The sequence below is a fragment of the Bacillus rossius genome, chromosome 1 (assembly GCF_032445375.1).
Source record: "Bacillus rossius redtenbacheri isolate Brsri chromosome 1, Brsri_v3, whole genome shotgun sequence".
NCBI classification, from domain to species: Eukaryota; Metazoa; Arthropoda; class Insecta; order Phasmatodea; family Bacillidae; genus Bacillus; species Bacillus rossius.
The window spans coordinates 94,303,537-94,330,787 of NC_086330.1; the positions used below are offsets into that span (position 1 = coordinate 94,303,537).

Genomic DNA, 27,251 nt, shown 5'->3' on the forward strand with positions numbered 1-27,251 from the left:
TTTGTATGTCTATGAACTATGATTTTTTCTGTTAAAAAATGAAATTTTCACTTTTTCACTCCCTTAAGGATGGAATTTCATATTAATATGTAGCCTGTGTGTTATTCTGATGTATAAGCTATGTATATTATTGTAAAGTTTCATTAAAATCCATTCAGTAGTTTTTACGTGAAAGAGTAACAAACATCCATACTTACAAACTTTCACGTTTATAATATTAGTAGGATTCTTAAATTAACTTCCTACCACTACTCAATAAGAATTTTCTCTTTTTCATGATGGGCAGAATCAATAACATTATATAATGAATATTAACTGCCCAAAGGGTAGGAACAATTATAATTCTCCCTATTTTCAAAAAAACATTTCTTTCTGCACTGTATGGTATCTCTATGATAGTAGTACTGCATCATTTATTTTCTCTCATACATGATGCACATGAACCACCAAAACCTCTAAACGAATTATCTCTTTATTTGAACTATACAAGGCTAACAGTTTTCACATGGACACACGTGCTTGAGTACCCAGCTACACACTACAATATCGTCGACGAAGGCACTAGTGCTTGGCCTCGGCCTGTGGGGTCTCCTCCTCGTAGTCCGGCTGGTCCTCCGGCTCGTGGGGCCAGAACGTGGGCCTGTTCAGGGGGTCCAGAGCCTGGAACAACCATGTCTCTCAGGGCAGTGTCCTCGCTTACTCTCGGCCATTATGAGACAACATCTTGCATTTCTGTGCTATTAATTTCACGTGCACTTGATCCTCCCAGAAACATTTGAAAAATAGAAAGCAATGTTATATCTGATGCCAATGTTTCAATTTAAAGGGTAGGATCTATATTTTGTGTGTTACACTTCCCAAACTATTTTGTCATGGAAAACTTAAGGTATATGATGCAAATTCATGTAAGAAGTACTCAGTGTAGACTGTAGTTACATTCAGGAGCGTATGGAGAATTTAATTTGGGGAAGGAGGGAGTTGATAGGAACTGTTCACCCACTTTTGCTTTGAAATAATTTCCTTTTGTTGGTGGGAATGAGAGATTTGTTAGGATTTCAGGGGTAGGGGGATGTATCCCCTCCTCAGGCCTGCGGAAATACTGATGATTCCCTGCAAATATTTTCCAGTGACTGGTCAGTTGGTTGTTCAGTCACACCTCTGACTGCTTCACCCACAAATAATCACGCAATGACAGATACCTGATCGGGATAAGCATCCCTGAAGTCTTCCATTGTCATCATCTCGAACGGAAGCATAGCCCGGATTTTCGCCAGCTCTGCCTCGTAGCTGGCAATGCGAGCGTTGGAAGCATTTATGTACTCCTTTACCTCTTTTGCCTGAGAAACAGATGCACAGCAACTGCATTCAGTTGAGCTAACACAAGGCCACATGGCTCTTACAGAAATACAGTTCACCAGCAAATAATACATAAGACTTTGTATTTTAAGTCATTGAACTTCACATTACTATTGCATTAAACACATACAATGTGCTACTAACAACTCAATAAATAAAGGTTGAGGTACAGTTGACTTATTTTATTAATAAACCTATCAGTCTATATAATATCCTTTGTGGATTGTGGCACAATGAAAATTTGACATGCGCTCAATATTTTGGCAAGCCACATACATGCAATGATGCAATCTTTAATTTCTTGCATGTCAGCACAACTTACTCTGTTTATGTGTGCATCACATACAAAAAATAAATCAAAAGAGCAGTAATTATTGAGAGGAGCCCACCCAAAAGAATCTTGAAATGCATTTTCATTTATGGAAGTTTTATTAATCATTTTGTAAAAGGCACAGCAAAGTTCAAATACATTAATTTTTTAAGATGTTTAATTAATGTAGTTGACCTTGCACAACTTACGTTCAATTTTGTAACATTGCCAACTTGTAAGAAAAACTAACTTGGAAATGTATTTAAGAAATCAGACAATCACCAATGCTATAAAATACAAAGAAACATTATATATCACACCTTTGCAACAACTTACAACCACTCAAATTTAAAACACAGTTCCAGATTTGATTCTACATTTAGCAGAGGTTAGCCACTCTTATGCAAAAACTTCATTATTATGATAAGAAAACACCATTTAGAATAAATTAAACTCTGCTATATATAATGTCAATCATCTTAATTTCACTTTGTATAACGGAATTATTGAACGTCGTACTCTTCCATCAAAAGTGTAATGTCCTATTCCAAGTCATTATTTTATATGAATATTTCACACTGTTAAAACTTGCGAACACTGAGTGGCTGAAGTTTCACAAAATAAATAAAACATATAGTTCATACTTTTCGCATAAATAGCTGGCAAAATTGCATTTTTATGTTTTTGTGCAGTATGCAAAAGGAGAATGAAACTAAAACGAACTTTTAAGGTTTGAAGTCAACCTTACTAGCTGCTATGTGATTTTTTTTCTATAAAAAAAAAACCTTAATTTTACTAGACCTTTCAATCATTAGAATTTTTTTTGTATTTTGCAAAATAAATAAAATTTTATAAATTTTTTGAAAGAATTTTGTACTATATCACACAGCAGCCACCATCATTACCTTTAATTCCAAAAATTTTATTTTATTGATTTCATTTGGTTATCCTTATCCATACTGCACAAAAAAGTTAAAAATTTAACTTAATCAGCTAATTATGCAAAACATATGCATTATATATATATTTTCCATTTTGTTGAAGTTCGGCCACTCAAAAAGTCTACAGTTCAACAAAAGTAAAATAATGACCTGGAAATGGACATACACCTTTAACATGCTACTGGAAAGTAATTTAACATTGCTTAATTTTTTTACAGTGATTAGAAAAAAAACTGCCAAGAAGTAAACAAATGAAATTTCAAAAAATTGTTATATATTACTTTCAGTAATAATTACCTTTACTGCTAGTATTTCCACTAGGAAATAAAGTATCCATCTAGTGGAAACAAAAAATAGATATTTTTTTCTTGGTTGATTCACCTTACAAACAAGCTGCTAAAATACACATACCAGGTTTCCAAGCAAATAGTTGGCAAAAATTGTGTGCACATGTGTGCATGTCAAGTGTTACATTATTTTTGGGCTTACGTCACAAAAAAAGCGAGGTCATTTGAGACAGTAACACCTTGAACATGAAAAGGCATCAGGATGGTCATACCAGGATGTGAACCTAGTCCTTTGGAATGCTTAAACTAGAGATGTGACTGGGAAAATATCCATTCAAAAATTTGCTTAAAAAATAAAACATATTTTTGGAACATTTTTCTTTTTTTCCAATACTGACAGGTAGGTTTATGTACCTACATTAGGCAATAATATATTTTCTGCAGATTGGGAACCCTTTAACCAATAACTTTTTGTTCCTATCAGTTGGTAGAAGTAGCATTACATTGTATTGTATTTTTTTATTTAATTGTTTTTGTGTAAAAATTTTGATAAAATTTCACTGTTTGTTTTAGTGAAAGTGTAATGGTTTTGCAGAAAATTTTCCCAAAACTATTTTACTGGAAAACTAACATCTCTAGCTCCTTCTATACGTGCTCATAAGTTATATTATAATTTTATTTTTATATGGAATGGTTTACATTATCGATAACTAGCCCAATGTAATCCATGTTTAGCACCAAATGCCTGCCTTCCTTCCTCTTTCTGCAAATATCACTTTGCAAATTCCACTTAAGCCCAATCTACAATGACACAGAAGCGGAGGCCACTAAATTGTTAGGTCCCCTCCCTATTATTTAATGTACAATGATTTTAAACTTACAATTGAAACAAAAAAAAAACCTTAAAGCCAGAAAATGTTACTGTGGCCATAACTGCAAATGTGATGTTCAAATCGCATAACTTTTATGGTTTCCTATGAAGTTGCTTGAGTCTATTGTAATTTCTGTTCTATTACGGTCAACTAGCCGAGGTGAGCCTATGCTCGCACTCTTAACCTGCAGTTTAGCACTCTTGCCTCAAAGTAACGGTTCCCTGGTAACAATGGTGCATCCGTAACGAGTGGGCAACTGCCCACTAGTGCCCTGAAACCTAGGAGTACCATGGGATGATACACATATCAAAGAAAGCATCTCTACAGCACTGGATCATTTGGAGTTAGTCCTTGTTGGCAGTGGTCGCTCTAATGCTTACAGCAGATCCACCATGGGTTCCCTTCCCTAAAATGATCTGAGTATTGCACTGGTGCTAGCCTTAGAGCTAGTAGGGGTGGGTTAGGCTACGACCCTACCACTGGTTCTCTGGGTGACTGAGGGATCCCTGAGTAATTTGGAATTGGGTTGCACACTAAGTACGTTCCAGCGTTGGGTTGGAACCAATGTCATAATTAGCAAAACTGCTCATCATCATTGAAAAAGAATAAACCTGAATGAAGAACAAGAATTACGCTAACAAGGGTCGAGAATTTTATTATTATTTATACTAGGGTAAACCCAACCACTAAATATAATCGCGAAACTCAATTTCCCGCCCCCCTTTTTCAAACAAGAGACCGTGCCCAGTGACTTTGCCCCCTCTGACGAACTGAGAATAAGGTAGCTTCGAATCCTGGATTTATTTCCCAAGAGGTACCATAGTTACAATACTTTACCATAAAAATCGGGTAACTCAATGAAAGATGTTGGTGCAATACAGGCCTAACTGAAATTGTTAAATATTGATGTAACTTAACCTTCCAATTACATAAATATTTACACACACACACATATATATAATCTGTAACGTAATTGTAAAACATTGATGAAACTTAACCTACAATGTCACCTTGGTGTGTGTGTGTGTGATCTTGCTATTGATTTATACCTCCATCGCGGAATAAATTGCCAAGGCCAGGACGCCTTAAAATTTAAAACAGACTTTCTATGTTATGCACGCTTAGTACACATTAACGTACACACATGTGGGTGTAATCCAGTCTATTAGCTTCGTGGCTACCTACTTGGTTTTTTTTTTAAGGTGCCATCAACCTAGTGATTTACATCTCCATCGCGGTATAAACTGCCAAGTCCAGGATAGCTTAAATTTTAAAACCGACTTTCTATATTATACACGCTTACTACACCTTAACGTACACACATGTGGGTGTAATCCAGTGTATCAACTTCTTGGCTACCTACTCTGTATTTTTTTAAGGTGCCTTTGATCTTGCGAGATTCACCTCACATGTGTGTACGTTAATGTGTACTAAGCGTGCATAACGTAGAAAGTCGGTTTTAAATTTTAAGGCGTCCTGGACTTGGCAATTTATTCCGCGATGGAGGTATAAATCAATAGACAGATCAAACACACACGACCAGAGTGACATTGTAGGTATACACATATTTATGTCCATAATTTTGCAATTTGAAGGTTAAGTTGCATCAATATTTAACAATTTCAGTTAGGCCTGTATTTCAGCAACGTCTTTTGTTGAGTTAACCGATTTTTATGTTAGGTACGGTATTGTAACTATGGTACCTCTTTGGAAATGAATCCAGGATTCGAAGCTAACTTATTCTCAGTCTCTGACGATCCCGAAGACACGTAATAGAAAAATGTGCTAAATTAATATGTTAACAAATAACTTACGGCTTCTTGTTTTTGTGCTTCAATTTGTGGGGTTAAATTATCGGCTGGGTACGGTATTTTCAATGCATCGTACTTCTTCTGAAAATCTTCTACCATTCCTGGCACAGCTACACTTGTTTTGTAAAACGCCCAGTCGATTTTCGGTGGCTCTTCTGGTTGAGAAAGCATCCTATAATTAATGAATTCGTAAAATCATTACATCTGCAAATAAATGTGTAGTTACAGAAATTATAAAACAACGATCCGTTCTTACCTTCGTAAGTACCCATCTGATTTTGCTTTGAAAGCTAAATACTGCGATTTCTGATTCTCAGGGACTCTTTCAGCTATTGCGGCCCAATTTATTGATGATGCTTTTATCCTTCTTGCTACTGATGCCATTATTTACTACTTAACGTTGTAACTAAGTTCTGCTCCTCGCCACTAGCCCTTGGTCAAGATGGCAGACGTTAAAGAGCAGACGAAACTAGTTCGTACGGAAACAGCCGAAAATACTCGTAATTTCACGATATTTCAAATTCCCGCCTGAGACAGCGTAAATAGAATCGTCTGCTTCTTGTCGCCTATTCGCCATGTTGTGAATCGATATGGCTGGAGGGGCTGGCCATAAAGAGGATAGGATATTACATCGAACAATTTGTGAAGTTTTCGTGTTAAATTGGTTGCATTAATATGTAGTAATGCCAAAAAGAAGTACGAAAGATAATAGCAAGTGGAAACCTAGATCGGTCCAATGTAGAGCAAACGACAAAAACAACGTGAACAATATTTTCATTGGTGCTGGAAACGCTCGGCGATGGATTATTTTGAAGAAAACTCTTGATTATAAAAGTGATGCGGATTTTGTTTCATTCTTGCTGGACCTTGCAGAATCTTATTCAAAGTAAGCAACACAATACGAAGTTTAAATTGTTTTATATGTCAAACAGTGTAACAAGGTGTGCATAGCCTGCTGCTTTGGGTGTGGTGGACAAGTTTGTGAACTGTCACGATCAATAGATTTCCCGCCATTTTATATTGTCAAAATTTAAATTTTGATACTTTCCCTTTAGGGCTTAGACACTGCGAGTTTGCAATTGTAAGCGGTGGCAACTTCATTTCTATTGTTTCAGGCAGAAAAAGCCAAACATTAAATATGAAGCTGGAGATGGGCATGATGACGGTTTTCAACGTGAGTTCGAAGAAGAAACCAATGACAGGTAGGCTCGACAGTATTTGAATTTCAATTATTTAAATTTCGATCAGTTTTTAAAAGTATATTTAGGTTGAAGAATGGCCGTGATCTCAAAAGCTTCAATTTTTATGTATACTTAAAATGATAAAGGGGCCAGTGGTTTGAGCCCCAAATACCACATTAATTTATTAGTGTAAGTATTGAAACAATGTGAAGCTGTTATTTGATGATGTTTAGAACAGACCTCTAAAAATTAATTTGTAAAATTATCTAATTGTGTATATTTTACAGTATGTCAATAACAATAGAATAACTTCTCTAAATTGTAATAGAAAGTAATTGTTTACTAGAGATGCCATTAAAAAAAAGGTTAATACCAGACAATTATTTATTCAGTTTCTGGTTTTATTTATCATCATGCAGAGGCACATTCTGTTATTTCAAGAAATTCACATTTAATTAAAGGTTGTAACATTTGCCTGTGTCTCCATGGGAAAGTCCCTATGCTGCTTGCAAACAGCTTGCCTCAATAATGACAAAAACCTTAAAATCAGATCTTGTTTTAGCGACAGCTATCAAGTGACTTAACAAAGATAACTTGCTGCAATTTTAAAATATTTAGAGTAGCTGTATTTGCGAGAAAAAAAGTTAAAAATCTGAAAATACTTTTATTATATGCTCTTTTACTTCCTCTTTTCATTAAACCTGGTGGAGATAAGAAATTCCAAATACTTTAGGAGATATCAAATTTTTTAATTTTCATAGTTGGGCAATATTTGTTAACAAAAATTTAAAAATTCCGAAAATACTTTTATTCTATGCTCTTCAACTTCCTCTTTTCATTAAACCCGGCGGTGATAAGAAATTTCAAATACTTTAGGAGATATCAAATTTTTTAATTTTCATTACAATACCTGTGCATTCATGCAGTGTTCAGAATTGTTTCTTGTTTACGAGTATGAATTTTTTTTTCGTGACGTAGGGAACGACTACATCATTTTCTACTAATGTCAAAGGAATTGCACCCGCCTCTAACTTAGGTGAGTTTTTAACGTTTCAAATTTTAATGTTTTATTTGTTATTTGGATATTGTCGCGCAAGTAATAATTAAAAAAAAATTACATGAGTTCCTACTGTTCATTCTTTATCCCGGTTTGTTTGGTCAGGTCAGTTACATTATAATTAAATACTTTAAAACTAAACAACCATTTAAATTAATTCACATTATTTTTAATGTATGCTTAGTTTGAAAGTATTTATAATGTAACTGACCTGACCTAATTGACCATTTTAATTAATTAGGCATTCACGAACACACAGCAAAATGAAAAAAATGGTGACGATCAAATGATAGCACAGGTCTTGTATTGCAAAATAAGAACGGCGATATCTTCTAAAGTATTTGGAATTTCTTATCTCCGCCGGGTTTAATGAAAAGAGGAAGTGCACTAGCATATAATAAAAGTATTTTCGGATTTTTAACATATTTTTTCGCAAATACCGCTACACTACACATTTACCTCTAATTTTTCTTGGCTTTTACTACACAATTTCCGTCAACTTCATGGCCCTGCCCACTAGTGAGTTTATCTGTCTGGTAGGAATTTCAAAATGCAATTTTTGGGCTGAATACAGAAACATCTGTAGTGCAAAAATAAATACTCTATAATTGAGTCCTAGTATGGGGACTTTTTCAAAATGTTTTGTTTTGTGACTGTAGTTGTTCCTAACCCAAAAATTGCAGTTTGAAATTCCTACTAGATTCTGAGAAACTCTCTGTTGGGTAGGACCATGAAGTCAAAAGAAACTGGAGTAAAAGCCATTAGAACTGAGAAAAATATCAGGAAATTGCAGCAAGTATCTTTGTCGCTTGATACCTGTCGCTAAGTGATGCTCTGTTTTTAAGGTCTCTGTCATTGAGGCAAACTGTTTGCGAGCACAGCAGGGACTGCACTGACAACCATTACCTAAAACCTTTAATTAAATGTGAATTTCTTGAAATATCAGAATGTGCCTCTGCAGAAAGATTATAAATAAAACAAGGAACGAATTAGATTGACTACTGTCATTCCGACACAGTGAACTTTCTGTTGAAAACATTTTGTGTGTGGGGGGGGGGGGGGGGGGTGTTTGTGGAATAAGCAGGGTATGAAAAAGTCCTGATTTTTTTTAAAAAATTCAAAAAAAATCAGATTTTTTTGGATTAAAATATGATTTTTTTGATTAAAATATATAAAATTGTAATCTGTGTAATATACAGTACATTTTCATGACTGTGTTCATGACTTGACTTTGCCCTACAGTACAATTAATAACAGATTTATTCATTTTGTAAAGACAACTAGCCTAATTTTCTTTATTTGAAATAACCACATTTTACATTGCATAAAGTTTTAAGGAAACATTAATGATGTCACTATGAAAATTTTTAGTACAGTAACATAGCTAACATTAGTAAAAAAAGATGTCTTATAGAAAATAACTACATCATTGAAAACATATCATATTTAAATGTAACTTTGTCACTTCTGTCATCCCTTATAGTCCAATTGGGTAAATATGTACAGTCGCGGTAGATGCCAAAAAAATGCTAAAAATCTGAAAATACTTTTATTCTGTGCTTTTTCGCTTCCTCTTTTCAAATCAACCGGCGGAGGTAAGAAATTCCAAATACTTTAGGAGATATCAAATTTTTAAATTTCATCATATGTAGAGTCGCGGTACCGTCAGTTGGGGTAACATTGGCCCTTTGAGGGTAACTTTGGCCCAAGACAAAAAACATGTTAAACCATGTTACAACTCTTCCAAATATTTATTAGATGTGATGATACATATGTAACATATGTAACATATGTATCATCACATCTAATAAATATTTTGAAGAGTTGTAACATGGTTTAACATGTTTTTTGTCTTGGGCCAAAGTTACCCTCAAAGGGCCAATGTTACCCCAACTGACGGTAGATGCCAAAAAAAATGCTAAAAATCTGAAAATACTTTTATTCTGTGCTCTTTCGCTTCCTCTTTTCAAATCAACCGGCAGAGGTAAGAAATTCCAAATACTTTAGGAGATATCGAATTTTTTAATTTTCATCACAATACCTGCGTAGTATGCGGCGAAGATCATTGTTTCTTGTCATAGATAATAAGGTTTCTTGTTTACGAGTATCATGTTTCTTATTGGACAATTTTGTCACGTGACTGTTCCGTGATTGGCCAGTATTCAAATGAACCAATAGGTGATTATTTATTCCGTGATTGGTCAGTATTCAAAAGAACCAATACGTGATTATTTATTCATTTATTGTTCAATACGATGTTTAATTAATCGGTCAACTTCTGCCGTGAACGACTACATCATTTCCTTATAGTGGCAAAGGAAATGTACCCGCCTCCAACTTAGGTGAGTTTTTAACGTTTCTAATTTTAAAGTATTATTTTTTTTATTTGGATATTGTTGCGCAAGTATTAAGTAAAAAAAATTACGTGAGTTGTTAATGTTCATCATTTGTCCGGGTTTTGTTAGGTCAGGTCAGTTACATTAAAAATAATTTAAAACTAAAGAACCATTAAATTAAATTCACATTATTTTTAATGTCCGCTTAGTTTGAAAGTATTTATAATGTAACTGACCTGACCTAATCGACCATTTTATTTATTACGCATTCACTATAGAACATCCCACTCTTAGATTGCAGTGTGGAAGTAAATGGGCGCATTCTCTCTCTCTCTCTCTCTAACACACGGCGATTGCCGTTAGCACTGTCCTTGTTTCTTCGTGCGTTGTTGCCAAATGTCAAACGAAATTTAAAATTTTATTTTTGGACCAAGCTTTTTTTCATATTGTATAGAATCAAAATATGCATCAGGCAATGCTTATTTTGAATACTTAACAATATTTTAAGTGTCCAAAAAAATTAAAAAACATAACTTATTCGCTGCGAACTGTTTTGAAGTATTCCGATATGTTTCACATCAAAAAAAGAAAACCTACTTGTGTATTTCATTCAGATTTTTTTTATTAATAAATTAATGCCTTAGGACGCCACCGAACAAATGTTAAGACAAAAACTGTACAGGTTTCACTTAAATAATTTTTTTAATATATTGAAATGCATTTTCTCACAAACTGACACATCAAAAAGTTGACCCGCGGAAAACTTTTTTTCTGTTAAAGATAGATGGGGGACGAAAGCGAGAAAAATGTTCACAATGAATTGAATTAGTTTTTAAAAGCAGCCCCATTTCAATTGCTTCTACAGTTTCCGTGGAAATAGCTGTTAAAGATGTGTCTTATCAGTACAAGAGCGCGCGCTGCCGTCGTAAGAGGAAACAGGGTCGTGTGTTTAGATAAGTGGGGTTCTGTCCTACAAGCAATTTCAAATACATGGCTTCCTTAGTCAAAAAAAAATATTATAATCGATTCTTGAACATAATATGTAAAATGTATGAAATAAATATGAAGGAATTCAATAGTGATCATGGTACAAAATTTTGAATTATTTTTCTATCCTCAACACCAAGCATCTTATCAAACATTGTTTTAGACAAAGTTTTGGAAAATAATTATGATATTATTGCAAACAATTTAAACAGATTTGATAAGGTGTTTACTAAGGCAGTTACTTTTTTTGTCCGGTGAAATTTTTTTTCGAACCCATGCAGTTATGGCTGGTCGTATCAAAAATGTATTTAGAAAACATTTTTCGGCATTAGGTAATCCGAGTTATCATACGTTAAAACGGATTCAATATTATTCATATTATGGGAGTTGTTGCGATTTTTCTGTTTTTCAAAAAAATCTTCCCCATTTCGAACCAATTGTTCGGATTTTTCCCATAACTTACTCGACCGAGAATTTCCATTACCGTATTTTATTTATAATTTTGGACATGACTTGTCCAAAAATACGGCATTTATCGGGCCCATGAAAATGTGATATATATATAATTATATATATATATATAATTATATATATATATATAATTATATATATATATAATTATATATATATGGGATTTTTAGAACATAAAAGAAAACTATAAGAAATTTTCGTCTACAATAGGTAGTTTTTATTTGAAATGTACGTAAAAGTGGCATTATTACAAATTTATATGTGTAATAGTATAAAATATTATAAATTACGATATGATATCTTAAAATGCTTCTTGTTCGATCCAAATTACAGAGACACGCATCTCCTGAAATTCGTAATGTGTTAGAGATTTGGCAACAGCGCGCGCCATAAGCCGTGTACTGCAATCTAAGAGTGGGACGGGCTATAACACACGTCAAAATAAAAAATGGCGACGTTCGAATGGTTAAATGGGCGTTGTATTGCTAAATTAAAAAATTCGATATATCATAAAGTATTTGGAATTTCTTATCTCCGCCGGTTGATTTGAAAAGAGAAAGTGAAAGAGCATAGAATAAAAGTATTTTCGGATTGTTAGCATTTTTTCCGCATGAATACGCAGGTATTGTGATGAAAATTAAAAAATTCGATATCTCCGAAAGTAGTTGGAATTTCTTATCTCCGCCGGTTGATTTGAAAAGAGGAAGTGAAAGAGCACAGAATAAAAGTGTTTTTTTTTTCGGATTTTTAGCATTTTTTTTTGGCATCTACCGCGACTGTACATATTTACCTCCAATTGTTCTAAATAAAGTAATTTAAACCAAAACCACAATTTCCTTTTTTTCTTCTCAGAATTGCACACATACGAGAGTATTCAAAGTAAAACTTCTACATAAAATATTACGTATTAAAAATTTTAAACATCTATACAAGTTTTGCAGCTTTTTCTGTACCCAGTCAATTTCTTAATGTTGACTGAACCAAACCAGACATACCAAAGAACTGAAAATTTCCTTCCTACAGTTCTAAAAATAGCATTTGACATTGTTGGAAGACAAACCTGTTGCCAAGGAGATATATGACACACAACACCAACACATGAGGTGTAGTAGAGAAGAGAGAAAATGAGGTGGCATTTAAAGGTACATTACACCCACCTATATTTAACAAGTGTTTCAAAATAACTATAAATACATTGTGGAAGAAATTAAGTACTATTCAATTTTCATTCTATCTTTGCAGCAGTCAATTTTTATGTAAGTAGGCATGATTACTTGGTTTAAACAATACAGTATAGGAAATATTAACGTTCATATTATCTTATTATAAATTGATTTTATTCACTGATTTAAAAAAAAAATCACATGATTTAAATCATGATTAAAATCACGATTTAAATCATGCTGATTAAAATCAACATACCTTGGGAATAAGTGTTAAAATTATCTTCAATGATAATTGGCAATAGTATTGCCATTTATCTGAACAGGTTGCAAAAGTATTAAAGGAGTTGATTGAGTTATTAATCAATTTAATGTAACCTGTATTACATCTTGCCCAAAATAATTAGAAAACAAATCATAATGTGTAACATAAAAATGTTTATTAATAGAAAGTAAAACAACAAATAGATTTAAGGGTAATAGTGCAGATGCGAGGGAGACTTTTGTGAACGGGAAGAAAAAATAGAACATAGTATTATATGCCTTCATTTTTATAATATTCTACATCTAATTATATCATACGTTCACAATTAAATTGTATTTATGTAACCTTGCATTAAAGTGCATGTGATGTGAATGTTTGCCATTAAATTGAATATGTCATGTTAAAAACTGCTTAAGCTACGGCTCTTTACCTACATCCCAAATAGTGGGTTTTTACGACTGTTTTTTTTATATTGTTGGAATGATTGGAATTTTATACACACACAAGAATTAATTGATTTCCTGTGCTCTTGATCCTGATGTCATGATATTGTGTACATAGATCTTGTGGTATACGATGCTTGCCATTTTAATTTGGTACGTCGAAAGATGCTGGCTATGACAGATGTCTAGGAAATAGGGCAACTATAACCAAGTGAAATGTAGTTTATATAGTAATGGCTAAGTTAATAATTGTAAAATCATAAAAAAATTAAATAAAATAAAAAATTAATTATTTAGTTGACTTGACCTAACCATATTTTCACATTGGTTAAATAAACCTTAAAGACTACAGCAGTTAAACAATTAAATTAATAAAATGTGTGAGGATCACAGTATTCAGTTGTCTCGATCTCCTAAAATATAAGGTTCTATTATGGTTATATGTGTTGATATTATCATTATAATAATGAAACATACTATATATTTTAATGAGAAATGTGGATGTTATTGGATATTATTAATGTTACTTTTTGATCCTATTAAATTATTTAATCCTGTTTGATGTAAGAATAGTAGATTAATTATTACTAATGCTAAGATTACAAATGGTATTAAAAATAGTGGTAAAAGTTTTGTATCATGTATTCAAGTTAATACCTCGATCCTGATGGCATGATCCTGTACACATTGATCCTGTGGTATATGGTGCTTGCTGTTTTAATTAATTACGTTGACAGATCCTGGACGTAACAAAAACTTGTTATATAAAAATGAATTATGATCATAAGTTGAATACCTATAAATATATAATTCCACAAGAACTAAAATAATTTGTTTGTATTGTGATATTTTTGTTTTGTTCAGGATATGTGAACATACTAAATTAAAACAGCAAGTATGAAGAATTGATTTAATGTTGCATTTTCTACTACAAATATTCCTTACAAATATTCCAAAGTAAATTTTCCTTGTCCTGAATATGGTACTGCTGAAAATAGTTTAAGAATATTTGTATCACTTCAAAATGATCTTTGACCTGTTACTAACATATAGCCTATGAAGGCTGATTTTATTTCAATAAAGAATATTATAAAGTTTAAATACCTACTTACAAATCCCAGAAATGTGACATACAGTTTAAAATAGAAATGTAAAAATATTCAAATGGAATATTTTATCAGAATATATTTGTAATTGGGTATATAAATTAGTGTTATATTAATGAGTCCAATAGCATTTTGTGAAAATACTTGATGGTCTAATTGACAAAAATATTATAAATAAATAAAGTCATTAAGAGAGGAAAAAACCCATAATGAAACATTTTTACCACTTCCTCCTTAAATTGACAATCATTACTTTTCACATCAGGTACTTTTCTTATTGTTATGTTTTTATCTATTTATTTATTGAGTTCTGTTGATTACTTAAGGAAAAGATACTCTAGGATTTAGAAAAGGTCAGTATTGAACATTGGACCCTCCTGATAATCTCTTAAGGTACGTGCGCACTAGGGCGTCACGGCAAGGACAGACGGCCGTCACAGAAAAATACAAAGATGTATAACGTGTAGAGTAATAGAAGTGCACGCACCACGGCGGGACGGCTGGGAACGGACGATCGGTAGCTTCAGCCGTCCGACAGAAAGTTCACGAGAGGGAATTAAAAGACAGTGCGGTGCGTGCCGTACCGTCCGTCCCGATGAGTCATCGGAAATTCTTAGCAGTCGCACGTGCAGGACAGGACAGGACGGCCGGTACCGCCATTTGAGTTGTTATACACATTGTGCGAAATGGATGTCTCGAAGTTAATATTGTTGGTTGAAAATTGTTAAGATCTATATAACATGCGGCATGCACAATATTTTAACATTACTAGGCGAGATAACTGCTGGGAAGAAATAGGTTCCATCATGAATGTTTATGTTATGGATCCAGAATTTACGCTTTCTTCGCCGTTTACGTTTCTCTTCCACTTCCATTAATATTGTACTAACAACTACAAGTTCTTCGTCACTTTCCATTGCAGTGGCTCAGGCGACACTGTACCGTCTGAAACAATTTCCGTCCGTACCGACCTTCGTCATTGCCGCGACGCCCTAGTGTGCGCGTACCTTACAATTTCCGTCCGTACGGCCCGTCCGTCCGTCCTTGCCGTGACGCCCTAGTGCGCGCGTACCTTTATTTGGTACCCCGAGGACGTAGAGAGTCGACCTGAGAGCCCGCTGTTCGAAGAACCAAAATGGCCTCTACATTATTTTGTAGCGGACTCGACGTTTCACGTAGTCGTAGAAGATACAGCGGAAGTGGTGGAAGAAGGGGGAAATAGACCCGACGAGTCTGAGGCGTGGGTAGGAGAGACAGGGCACAGGTAAAATTTTTAACCATGCAAGGTGGCCTTTTCACTCAGATGTTGCTTGACAGACGTCCTGCTCATGCTACATGCACACGAAACAATGAACCCAACCTATAAGGACAGTGACCCCGACAGCACGGATGTAAACATTGCAGGTAACGCCCACTCAGCTGTCCTCTGCGATGTGCTGACAGACCGTGCTACTTTCGGGTGGGGGAAAGGGGGGGGGGATAAACTTCGTCCAGCCTACGCCCATCTCCTTTTGGCATTTTAAATGCCCTGATGGTGACATGCATGTTGTGTGTGTCGCTGACGTCCACAGGGTGCAGTCAAGACAGTAACATAATAATAGTGTAAGTTTGATTTGCTAAGATAATTAATGATCAGTATTATAAACTTTTTTTTTAATTTGAATGTGTTTTTGTTTTTCAGCTGCTATAAATGATTTGACGTTTTATTATTTAAATAGCATTCAACTACAATGAACCTGGACTGCAGAAGGCCATTTTATAGTTTAGTATTTGAATTGTTTTTGTTACGGAAATTATAAAAAAGGGTTTTATGGTTTGATTAATTGTATTATAATTTTTAAGAGAATATTCTTGTTTAAATTGGTGTATATCGGCAACATGACCCAGGTTCACGTAACAGTACTTGAGTTTTGGCGTAATAGTACTGATGACCCACCTCAGCAGCCATATCTCACTCTAGTCACTTTGCTTCATCACCCGCTGTAGGACGCTTCCAGCACCCCAAGAACTTCATCTTCGGTTTTACATATGCGAGCTAAGTAATTCTGTTTGCCGTAATTTATCTCAATCATTTACGTTTATCCTCGGAGCGCTTCGGGGGCGTGACAGAATAATTAATTTGTATTTGAATCGCTCATGAATTTGTCATCACCGCAAATATTCTGTTCAACTACGAGGTGGTTCGAACCTTCGTAAACCGGTCGTACAGCAATGCTTTTCACAGTTTAATTTCATATATTAAACATTGTACAGGGCTTTGTGTTGAGCAGTGTATAGTAAATCTCAGTTTCGCCTACCTCCTGTTCGCCTCATTCACCTAACCACGTGTGTGTTGAGGATGTCTGTCGACGTGTGGGACATCATAAGAGCCCACTGCGTTACTAATTAAAGCGTGCCTGACACTGAGAGCAGGCTGTATCCAGGGGATTTGTGCAGTTTTAAGGGGTTACGAGTCACGTCCAACATGGGCGATGTCATGACACCAGATTGAGTCTCCACCAGGACCGTGCCCCTATGCAGTTTGGCTCCCATTAATTCTAACATTTATCCGATAACGAAACCCCTTACCACGTCAAGATTAATGAAACATTTAATTTAATGCATTTATACTAAATGTGATTATTTCACGACACTATGCTTAAGCTTAAGATCTCCACACATGGATGAGGAACAATACTGAAGTTTTTGTATCAGGGCTAAATAATGTTGCAAAATACCTGGTTAAACCTCATTCACTGCACATGGAACTGAATTCCTTGCTTATTCAGTCCTGGAGTGAAGCAGCGTGAGAGTGCTGTGAATTGCAAAAAGGGCTTACATTCAAACAATGTTAACAAACTTGAGTGCATCTCATGTAGTTCTCAGAGAGTCCTCGGTGGCAGTGTTTGCTGATGCGTAATGCTCATGAGACGAGGGTCGTGGGCGTGGTCCCAGCTCCTGGTTTGACCCACATGTATGAGCACTGAGCTGGAGGCAGCATTGCATTAAGCCCCAGTGCATAAATATGCTATGTTTATTTCTTAAATAATCTGTGCTCTGTATATTAGATTTTTTAAAGTAACTCTTCAAATAAGAATACAATAAACATTTCATGTACCTATCAAATTAAATGTTACTAGGTGGTAAATATGATGATGAAATTTATTAAATCAGTGCTCCTGTTTGGTTTAAGTGAATCAAAATGCCATGTCATAAGTATTTGGTGTAAGTCACTTATGTTATAATTATTTTATAAAGAAAGATAATGATTGTTACGAAAAAGGATGGTTATTTATTTCATCATTATGTAGTCACCTTATTTTAGCGACCTTTTTGTGTTTAAGATGATGTGATTAGTATTGAAGCTGTTAAAATATATTCTGACAATATTATGGCTCATTACTTATAAAAACCATTAAATAATATACCTGCATAGCACATAGTTAAAATTAACAACTAATGTAATTTTAAAATTTTTGTTATTACTTAATGTATTTAATAGTAACATAAAATTATTAACATTGGACTAAGTTTAGATTGTAGCTAACAAATAAATTAAAAACTTGTTAGATTCGCAGTTTAGCATTGCATGCATTCAAAATATTTGTGCACAATACATATATTTGATTGCAAATGATATAAAACTACAATAATTAATTCCTTTGGCTTGAGAATTTGACTTCACTATAGCCAAGATGGTTTTAGCTTTTCAACTGTGTATTGTGATTGAATTTTTTTTTAAGCCTGTGTAGCTTTATTGTACAAATTTTTTTTTGTGTTATAATTTTAACCGATAAACTGTTCAATCAGATGTAGAACATTGGTTCATGTGACGTTGCATGGAAATGTGTGTTGTAGAGCTCTGATATACGAGCAGGGCTGGCTGATTTAAATCACAATGGTTTAAACCATGGTATAAATCAAGTGATTTTATATAAAAAAAAACTAAATGGTTATTAAAAAGTTGTATTTTTAAATAGAATATTTATTATTTTTAATGAAAGGTTTAATTCCACTCTTAATAACAACAATAGTTTATCATTAATTTTTCTTGTGATTAATGGGAAAAAAATTTATATACGACTCAAGATCTTATCATTTAAATTATCTGAATGAGTTGCCAATTATACCCATCTAAATACTCCTTTAAAATTAAATAAATGAGTAAATATTAGTCAAAAGTATAAAAAAAAGAGGGAAAAAATAATTTTTTTATTTAAAAAAAAAGTCCTATTTTGTGGAAAATCCCTGTCTGTACTGTAAATGCCCTTTCTGTGGGAAACACCTATTCTATGTAGAATCCTGCTCCTGTGGAGAAATACTCTTTCTTTGGTTAAGTCCCAGTCAGATGTGCAGATTTTCTGGACTTCAGTTCTTTTAATGTTATAACATAACTTTTCTGGTGTAATAAAAAGCCTGGTTAAAAAAAACAGGGTTTTTTTTTTTAATTTTTTTTCCCCAACCCTGGTAAAGAGTGACTTCACTGTGTGTCTGTGGCAGCACATGCTCGACGGCGGTGCTCAGCGATGATGGGGACTGGAAGCCTGCTGCTCTGCCGCCGGACGGACCCCTGCGACGCAGTCCTCGCACCCAGGCCCCGCCCATCAAGCTGCACGTGCGACGCAGCTCGCGCAATGTGCCGGCCCCCGGAGACATGCCAGCACCGCTGCTGGCCGTGCACAGTGATAGGAAGAAGAAGAGGAAGGAAAGGGCGGAAGCGGCTGCTCGGTCGCTGGAGCGGGACCTGTCGAGGTTCGAGGTGTCAGTGACGTTGCAGCCGCTCGAGTCCTTGCCGCACTTGGCATGCGCCATCCGCAAGCCCCTCGAGCAGGCCAGGGCTCCCCAGGATGGCGTGGGCGTGATAGTTTCCCCCATTCGCGGCGTGAACCGCGAGCCCCCACGGCTCGAGCCGAGCGACCCCCTCGATCCTGTCCCCGCGACGGAGGCTGCTCTTGTCGAGAAGGAGTCGTTGAAGATCTTGGTGAAGGAGGAGGATGCGTGTTGTCCGTCACCGCACCATGTGGACTCACCGCCCGACGTGCGGATTGAGGTGGGTGAGCGAGTCAAGTTGAAGCGGCGGAAGAAGAGGTGCCACTCTGCGCCCGATGGGGCGCAGTTACCGTCGCCAGAGGACAGCTCTGGAGAGTTGGGTAACGGGACCAAGCACAAGCGACGGAAACACAAGCATGGCGAACACAGTTTTAAGAAGTAAGTATTGATTTGTTGCTTCTCATGATGCCCCTTAGTCATTGGTGTAAGTATTGGTAAGGTGTGAAAATTATTTAATGATGTCATTTGAAAGATTTTTGGTTCATTGTGATTTTTCAAGAAGAAAAATTATCTTTTAAGCCAATAATTTGCATACATGATATCTTCTGGATTTATTATGTTTTATTTTGCAAAATGGAATTTTGTCATTGGGTGAAATATTAATTACCAGAAGGTTGGACATAGGTACTTTTTATGAATATGCATGTAAATGCATTATGTATGGAGACAGCTTGTTACATTTTGCAGTGAATAATGCATCACAGGTTGTTGCGTGAACAGTGTTAGATGATCAGTCTGGAAACTGTGCTTTCTCTTTGTGAAAAACTAAAACTATAATCTAACACTGTTGCTAAAAGAAAGTAATCTTAAAAGCTTGATAAAATAAACACCCAAAGTAAATTTTACCTATAAGTGAATATAACAAAATTAATTGTTTATTCAAAGGTAAGTTGCCTGCCCAGTGTGAAATTTTTGAAAGTGTTTGTGTTTGTTTTGCCATTGATACTATAATGTGGATGGTGAACAGAACATAAAGATAGTACGAGGCAGTAGTGTGATGGGGTGTGAACGATGAAGTGGTGTGATGAGGTGTGAACGATGAAGTGAGAGAGTACCAGGCAGTGGTGTGATGGGGTGTGAAACGATGCAGGAAGCACCACGATGTGCGCAAGGCGCCCCAGGACGGGGTGTCGCCGCTGGCCGAGGGGGACGAATGCGGGGAGGACTGCAGTGAGCCCTCGCCCCCGCGCCTCTCTCCTCAGCCCCAGCCCCAGCCCCAGCGCGTCGCCATCAAGATCAAGCTGTGCGGGGACTGTGACCTGCGCCACGTGCAGGACGGCTGTCCTCTGCGCCGGCCGCTGGCCGTGGTTTGCGACGCGATGGCTCTGGAGGAGTGGCGCACGCTCGGCCCCCCGGTGCTGCGCCCCGATGTGAAGCTCGAGTGTGGCCGCCGCAGCTACGCAGAGGCGTCACTGCCGTCGGCGCTGGCGCTGGACGCGTGTGCTGGGGACGGGGAGGCCCGGGTCGTGGCTGCCACGCACGTCCAGCAGTTCACGCAGTTCGGGCCGCTCGTGGGCCAGCCCATCCAGGAGAAGGACATTCCTGACGACTTCAACATGAAAAACATGTGGGAGGTGATACCACTGTTTCACACAAGTCTCCAACCATCATTAGATTTTTAAATATGGCCAAAAAAATATATATACACTAGAGTCCCGTTATAGAGAGGTGTCACGGTTCCGGGTTTGATCCTCGCTATAACCGTGTCCTCGCTATAACCGAATGGGACAGATTTTGGCCCCCCAAAAATAAAAAATAACCGAAAATAGCATAAAAATTGTGTTTAAACCTGTATAATTGGAACATAACAGGTTATATTTACGCAATCTTAATTTCTGTGAGCAGATGTGTGAATTCTCTTTAAAACGATACCCCACAAGTACGGATGTGATCACCGATTGCGTCAAAATAACCAGAATACCCTACCACGCCACGTAAGTATAGCATCTTAGCCCGCAATCGAATACTCGACTTGGCCCGCGACCGACACAGCATTGTCCTGCTATCTATTGTCGACGCGGGCTGTCTGCTGGCGGCCATGTTGGTTCGGGATGTTGCTAACAGGCAGCGCTAGTGTAGCGCGACGATTTAGTTCCTTACAAAAAAGCAGGAATGCGGCAACGCACGTACGCCTCAAACGAAATAGTCGCTGGAAAACTATACTTTTTTCATTTAAAGAAACCTGTCAACTTTTTTAGAAAATAAATTTGGGATTAAACTCAAACCATCACCACCCCCTTCCCGGACAGATACCCCAACAACTGACCGAAACAAAAGTTACAAGAAAACTCTCCTAGCGATTCGGAAATAAATACGGTAGTGCCTACCATTTTTGTCAGATAGTAAAATAAATAATGTGACGTGTTTATAAACGTGTCACGACTGAAATAATTCCAAACAAGTTTATAAATATTTGTGTATTATTAACGCGATCAATTAGCAACAAGTATATAGACAGCTCTAACTTCTTTGGCTTAACATAGTTATAAACAATGTTATTAATCGTTAATGAAAATGTCAAACAAATTAATTAAGAGCATTTATATTTAAAAAAATCCACCTGGTTATGTTTAATGGCGGGAAAAAATAAATTTTTGTCTATTTTCTAAATAATAAGAAATGCGTACAAGTATATGTATATTCAAAGGCTTGGTTTATTCGAGTCGAGCATACCTCGGCCGGCCGGCCGGCCAGCCAGCCAGCCAGCCAGTGATGCTGTGACTGTGAAGTTACACGCACGCACGCACGCACTGAGTTTGGGCGTTTGGATGATAGCCGGCTTATCTTGTAGCGACGTAGTCAGAAACGAAACAAAGGGACTGCACTCTCTGTAGCCTAGCGGTTGCATTACACACGCACATATCCCCAGCACATTCAGCATTTATTATACTGAGATCACAGGAATAGAATAATATTCATGAACAGACAACTAACGGAAGTTTGATAAAAGATAGGACGGGATTCTATTTTTAAAGCCACGCACTAAGTGGCGACTGCGAGGCTGAAGAATGTGACATGTGAACGGCAAGATGTCTAGTGGCGAGCGAGAAGGGTGGAGATAAAGCAGACAAACAACCAAAGCGCGCTTCACGCGATCACGCCGTAAATTCCTCAAAAATACCTCATTATAGCCGTGCTCTCGCTATTACCGTGCTCGCTATAACGGGATTCTACTGTGTGTGTGTGTGTGTATGTGTATATATATATATATACACATACACACACACACACACACACACAATTAACGTGTATGTTTAAGCTTGGTTTTTATGTGATTATTTAATGAATAAATATGCTAAGTTATGCTTTTTATGTTCAATTAGTAATTTAAAACATTAGGGTTCTTTGTTCATATTTTTCCATATTCGTTTTGAATGCCTCGATGTTAGGGCCTTACCCTAATTTATTGACATTCATGTGGAACAATTTTGGAAATTAATTTTTTTTTTCAGAAATATGTTCATTTTTTTCTTCAAGATTTCCTGCTTTAAACAGCATTTAATGTAGCAATTTGCCCTTCCAGAAAGTTGGAAGTTGCCCTGAGGAGTGTCGTGGGGGAGATGCAGTGCTGATAGTAAAAGAGGGTAAAATTAAAAGCTCTAATGTTTGATGCTTGAGAAGTCGCTCTGATTGAACCTGAGTCAGCTAGGTGGGAGACCTATGCATCATTGTTGTTGCCAATTTAAGAATTATTTCATAATTATTTTTCGCCTGAACGTAGCATCTCAACAACTGTCTAGTGCTCTGCTAAGTACGAGATATTCGAGTGTTGTTTGAACAGGGGTCAACGTAGGGCATATTGCTTACTTCATACAGGCATGTGGTGCATTGTTGTCATAGTGTTTGTAAAGACTATGTTTCTTTGTTGTGTGTTAATTAAGAGTACTTAATACTATTTGAGGGTGACTGACGGATTAGGGAAGTGTAATATGGGTGTTGACTGGCTGCAGGTGGTGTCGGGCTGCGAGCGCTCGTACGTGAGCACGCTGGACCCCCAGAGCTCCAACTGGGTGCGCTACGTGCGGCCGGCACCAGTGCGTGCCCTGAGGAACGTGGTGCCAGTGGCACACGGCGGGGGGCTGTACCTGGTGACGCTGGCCAGCCTGGAGCCCGGCGAGGAGCTGCTGTACTGGCTGGACGACTCCTCCACCTCATGGGCTCGCAAGAAGATGGAGAAGACCAGTACGCCCCTGCTTGTGCCTTCCTTTGTCAGCACCCACCCCTCGCATGCAGTGGGACTCGCTTGTTCAGAATTTACATGAGAGTAAGAGATGGAAATTATATAGCGTTTGACATTGTGTGGGTAAAGGCAAGATTACCGTGTTTTCTCGTATAATCGTTGCACATTTTATTCTAAAATCAAGTTTGAAAAGTAGGGGCGCGACGAATATGCGTAAAAAAAAAATTTTGTTAGGTAAAGTTATTCATAAAAACAACCCGTTCATGGAAAGTACGTTTATTTAAAAAAAGGTGGAGTATACAAGAGCATGCCAAACAATCTATATTAATAATTCCTTAAACAAAAAGCTTTCTTCAACTTTAAAAGAAAAACCAAAACTCTAACGCGAACGCAAGCCACTTGAATCTGACGTGAACTAACGTGTCATAGTACACACTTACCACGAAAGAATGCGGGCTATCAAATGTAGTTAACTCGGCACCTAACAGAGAGCGCACGTTGTATTCACTCGGCGAGATATCGATATTCGACTACGTGCGCGCGCTCTATACGGGAAGCAACATAACTAGGGACCCCAGAAAATGGTAAATAAAACTGGCTCATTCCGGTGTAAAAAAATGAAAAAAGCGGTGCAAAAAATCGGTGTAAAAATAAGCAAGCGGTGCATAAAATCGGTGTAAAAATAAGCAATCAGTAGAGACCCCAAAAAATTGTGAAAAAATTATGCCATTGGCGGTGTATAAAAAACCTTATAGCCTTACTGCTTCCTTATTTTCCTGGCCAATTTTTGGGACATAAGTTTCTCTAAGAGTGTTGGCTGATGATGGCAAATCCCCTGCACCTAAAATGTATACATAACTTACAATATACTTATAAATAGGTAGCATTTATAAGGTTATCGCTGAAAATATTAATGGGCTAATTTACTCAAAACAATTCTTAGCCAAACCTAACCTAACGTTTTCTAGATTAGGTACTGCTGGATTACTGAGTCAAACCATCGATCAATCAGTCAAAAATATCTTGTGGGGTGCTCACCATTTCACAATGCAATCCATCCTATTTATGGGATGTTAATCTGAGGTACTTGCATACAGCAAAACCTTTTTGTTGCGACCCCATTTATTGCGATCACCTCTGTATTACAACCCGATTTTGAGGAACCGTGAAAAATTTGCCGAAAATACGAAGAAAATCGGACAGAAAATAAGTTTCTTGTGGTGAGTAACATGTTACTGCGTTTCTCCTGCAGAGTGGTTCCTGTCGACCGCTGTCAGCGCTTAACAACCCCCTTTCCACGTCCCTTTGCCGGCAGGGTGCAGATAAAGGTTTTTGTGGCAACGTGTTTACGTTTAGCTTTTTGCGAGTGTCTAGTGTGGTACGCAGTTAAGGCAAAGCTACCTGCTGGATTTCTCTTGATTTTGATTACTATCGGTTGACAATACACAGCGACCGACTGGATGCACGCCCGCCTCGACTTGTTTGAACTGCCGCAGTTATGTTTATTTTGACAGCTCAAGCAATTTTCTTTTCCCGTGGGTTGATAGAAATATGTCGCTTCACCCAGCATAAAAAAAAAGGGCTACGCCACTTATTCCCAGCGCAGGAAACACACTGTCTGCCGTCTGTCTACCCCGCATTTATCTTTCTTCTAACATTCCACGTCTCGCCTCTCGCGCGAGCAATAACTAGGGCCACGATTATATGGTGAATCACGAAATCGCGAAATTTTCCGCGAATTTATATGGAAAATGTGAAAAAAGTGATTTTTAAGAAAAACCGCTAAATAACACCGAAATTACACAATACAAGTTTCTTATATTTTAATGTGAAAAGCTTGATAGTCAAGACTTGCCCGGGTCCTGGTTGATAAGCTGGAAAAATTTCCTGCCTTGCATTTCTACATGCTTCCTCTAATCAGCTTTAGGGCGCCGTCTGGTCAGCGTGTGTGTTAGTGAAGCGGGATGATAAGAGCGACGCTCAATGGTAGTTCTAGGGCGGTAAAACCTCTAAGTGCAAGGCTCTGAACTGGCGCACAGTCATCTAGTTCCCGTCAGATAACTGTGAAATTTGAGCGGTAACCGTAATGATATATGGCGGAAAAATAAAGATAAAGGTGTAATGCATTTCCCTATGATACTTTCAAGAAATTTGTAACGGGTTTTTTTACACCTAAAACTTCGAAAACATGCCTTTTAGCCATTTTATCTCAATAGAACCAGTTGGGCATTAACAAATTCTTAAATGCTTTTCGTAAACAGACTCCAGTCGGATATCTAGTGTAGTTTGGGAATCGCGTAGGTTTTTCGTGGCTGTGCGTGGCACACGACTGTAGTTGCCATGCGTCACGCGCCGAGAATGTTGTCCGGCAGGAAGGGCGAGTATAGTTCATTTGCGGCAAAAATGAATACTTTTACGGCCCTGCTAAATTTTTCCATTAAAGAAATTTTGTAGTTTCAGTGATAATCCAGCAGAAATAATGTTGTGTAACTAACAAACAAATTGTATCAAAACAATTAACGGTAAATGGCTGTCACGGGGGCCCTTAAAATTTTTTCATTTTACCAGAAATGGACTATACAAACCTTGCTTTCGTTGCACGCAGTTTGGAGAAGGGGAGGAAGGATGTTGACAGTTTCACATGCCAAAGGACGTTGAAGGAGGAGGGGGAGAGAGACACGATGGATTGTATGCCTGGGAGGGATGAACCTTGAAGTCTGGACAAGGGAAGGAGAGGTAAGCCGTATGACGTCATGCATCCGCCGCCTGTGCTGCCGCCAGCCTGTCTAGACGATATTCCCGCGCTCCCACTTACGTTTCACAAGCTACTGCTGCCGTATTTTTAAAGGAAATGTCCCATTATTTTTTTTTATTCTTACATGAACATTATTGGAATTATTAAAGCCGACACAAAAATACGCTGTGTGTTAAAATTAACAGATTTTAATGATCTTTCTTTTTTTTTTATTTTTTTTTCCTTCTGATTTTCACATTTTGGTCAAAATGTCCAATTTTTTGACGGTTCCCGAGAATGTATTCGGAAAATCACTGCTTCGTTAAATCCGGTGTTCGTGACATCCGGGTTATGGTGTATTTAACTATGGCAAGCAGAAAACGTACATGTAAACTAACCAGTAAAAATAAACTGTCTATTGACATTTTCTTTAGAGGTGGCCTGTAGGGTGACGGACTTGTCATGAAGGTTGAAGTGGGTTTAAAGCAATGCTGTCTAGCATTGTGAGTGACAGCATCCTGCCATTGTACGGCTGGTTTCTTAGCGAGTAGGGTTATGAAAAGGGAGGGGGGGGGGGTTGAAATCAACTGAAAATTTCGGAAAACATCTATTACGATCCTATTCCTGGGAACCGTGAGGGGTCGTTTCAGAGAGGTTTGACTGTATTTATTTGAAGTAAAGGTACAGTAAAACACCGTTTTAACGAACTTCATTAGAGAGAACAATTCATTACTACGAACTATGCCTTTGGTCCCGTCAGACATTCATATAACATAACGTAAAAAAAATTTCACTAGTACAAATTTTCTCGCTCAAATTTTTAAAATATTCTATAAATATTCATTTGAACTAACACTTTTCTGCCTGGCACGATAAACGACAAACAGATAAAATCGTCACCTTTCAGCCACAAACTGCCATCTTATTTATTTTGATACGCGC

The 27,251-nt window shown here is 37.0% G+C and overlaps 2 protein-coding genes across 4 annotated transcripts in view; one reads left to right on the forward strand and one right to left on the reverse strand.

Annotated features, from left to right (window-relative positions):
• Positions 1 to 456: 456 nt before the first annotated feature.
• On the reverse strand, positions 457 to 6,042 carry LOC134540406 (ATP synthase subunit d, mitochondrial). Its single transcript, XM_063383129.1, has 4 exons — positions 5,834 to 6,042; positions 5,581 to 5,749; positions 1,200 to 1,337; positions 457 to 660 (listed from the first exon to the last, which is right to left on the reverse strand). Exons 1-4 carry the CDS (start codon positions 5,959 to 5,961, stop codon positions 562 to 564), a joined length of 534 nt encoding a protein of 177 aa, XP_063239199.1. The 5' UTR covers positions 5,962 to 6,042; the 3' UTR covers positions 457 to 561.
• Positions 6,043 to 6,134: 92 nt separating this feature from the next.
• LOC134540265 (uncharacterized) overlaps positions 6,135 to 27,251 on the forward strand; it is a 112,073-nt gene continuing 90,956 nt past the window's right edge. For all 3 annotated transcript variants that reach the window (XR_010076437.1, XR_010076436.1, XM_063382924.1), the window contains exons 1-5: positions 6,135 to 6,463; positions 6,693 to 6,779; positions 19,066 to 19,773; positions 20,486 to 20,969; positions 23,346 to 23,577. Coding sequence is in view for 1 of the 3 variants with exons in the window: in XM_063382924.1 (XP_063238994.1) it covers positions 6,261 to 6,463; positions 6,693 to 6,779; positions 19,066 to 19,773; positions 20,486 to 20,969; positions 23,346 to 23,577 (1,714 nt within the window). In the remaining 2 variants the exon portion in view is untranslated. The remainder of the gene's footprint in view (positions 6,464 to 6,692; positions 6,780 to 19,065; positions 19,774 to 20,485; positions 20,970 to 23,345; positions 23,578 to 27,251) is intronic.

Coding starts and splice junctions, on each gene's coding strand:
- LOC134540406 (XM_063383129.1), bottom strand. CDS start 5,961: ATGGCATCAGTAGCAAGAAGGATAAAAGCATCATCAATAAATTGGGCC. Junction 1,338..5,580: donor AAGCACAAAAACAAGAAGCC/GTAAGTTATTTG, acceptor TCTGTTTCTCAG/GCAAAAGAGGTAAAGGAGTA. Junction 661..1,199: donor GGGATGCTTATCCCGATCAG/GTATCTGTCATT, acceptor TGGTTGTTCCAG/GCTCTGGACCCCCTGAACAG.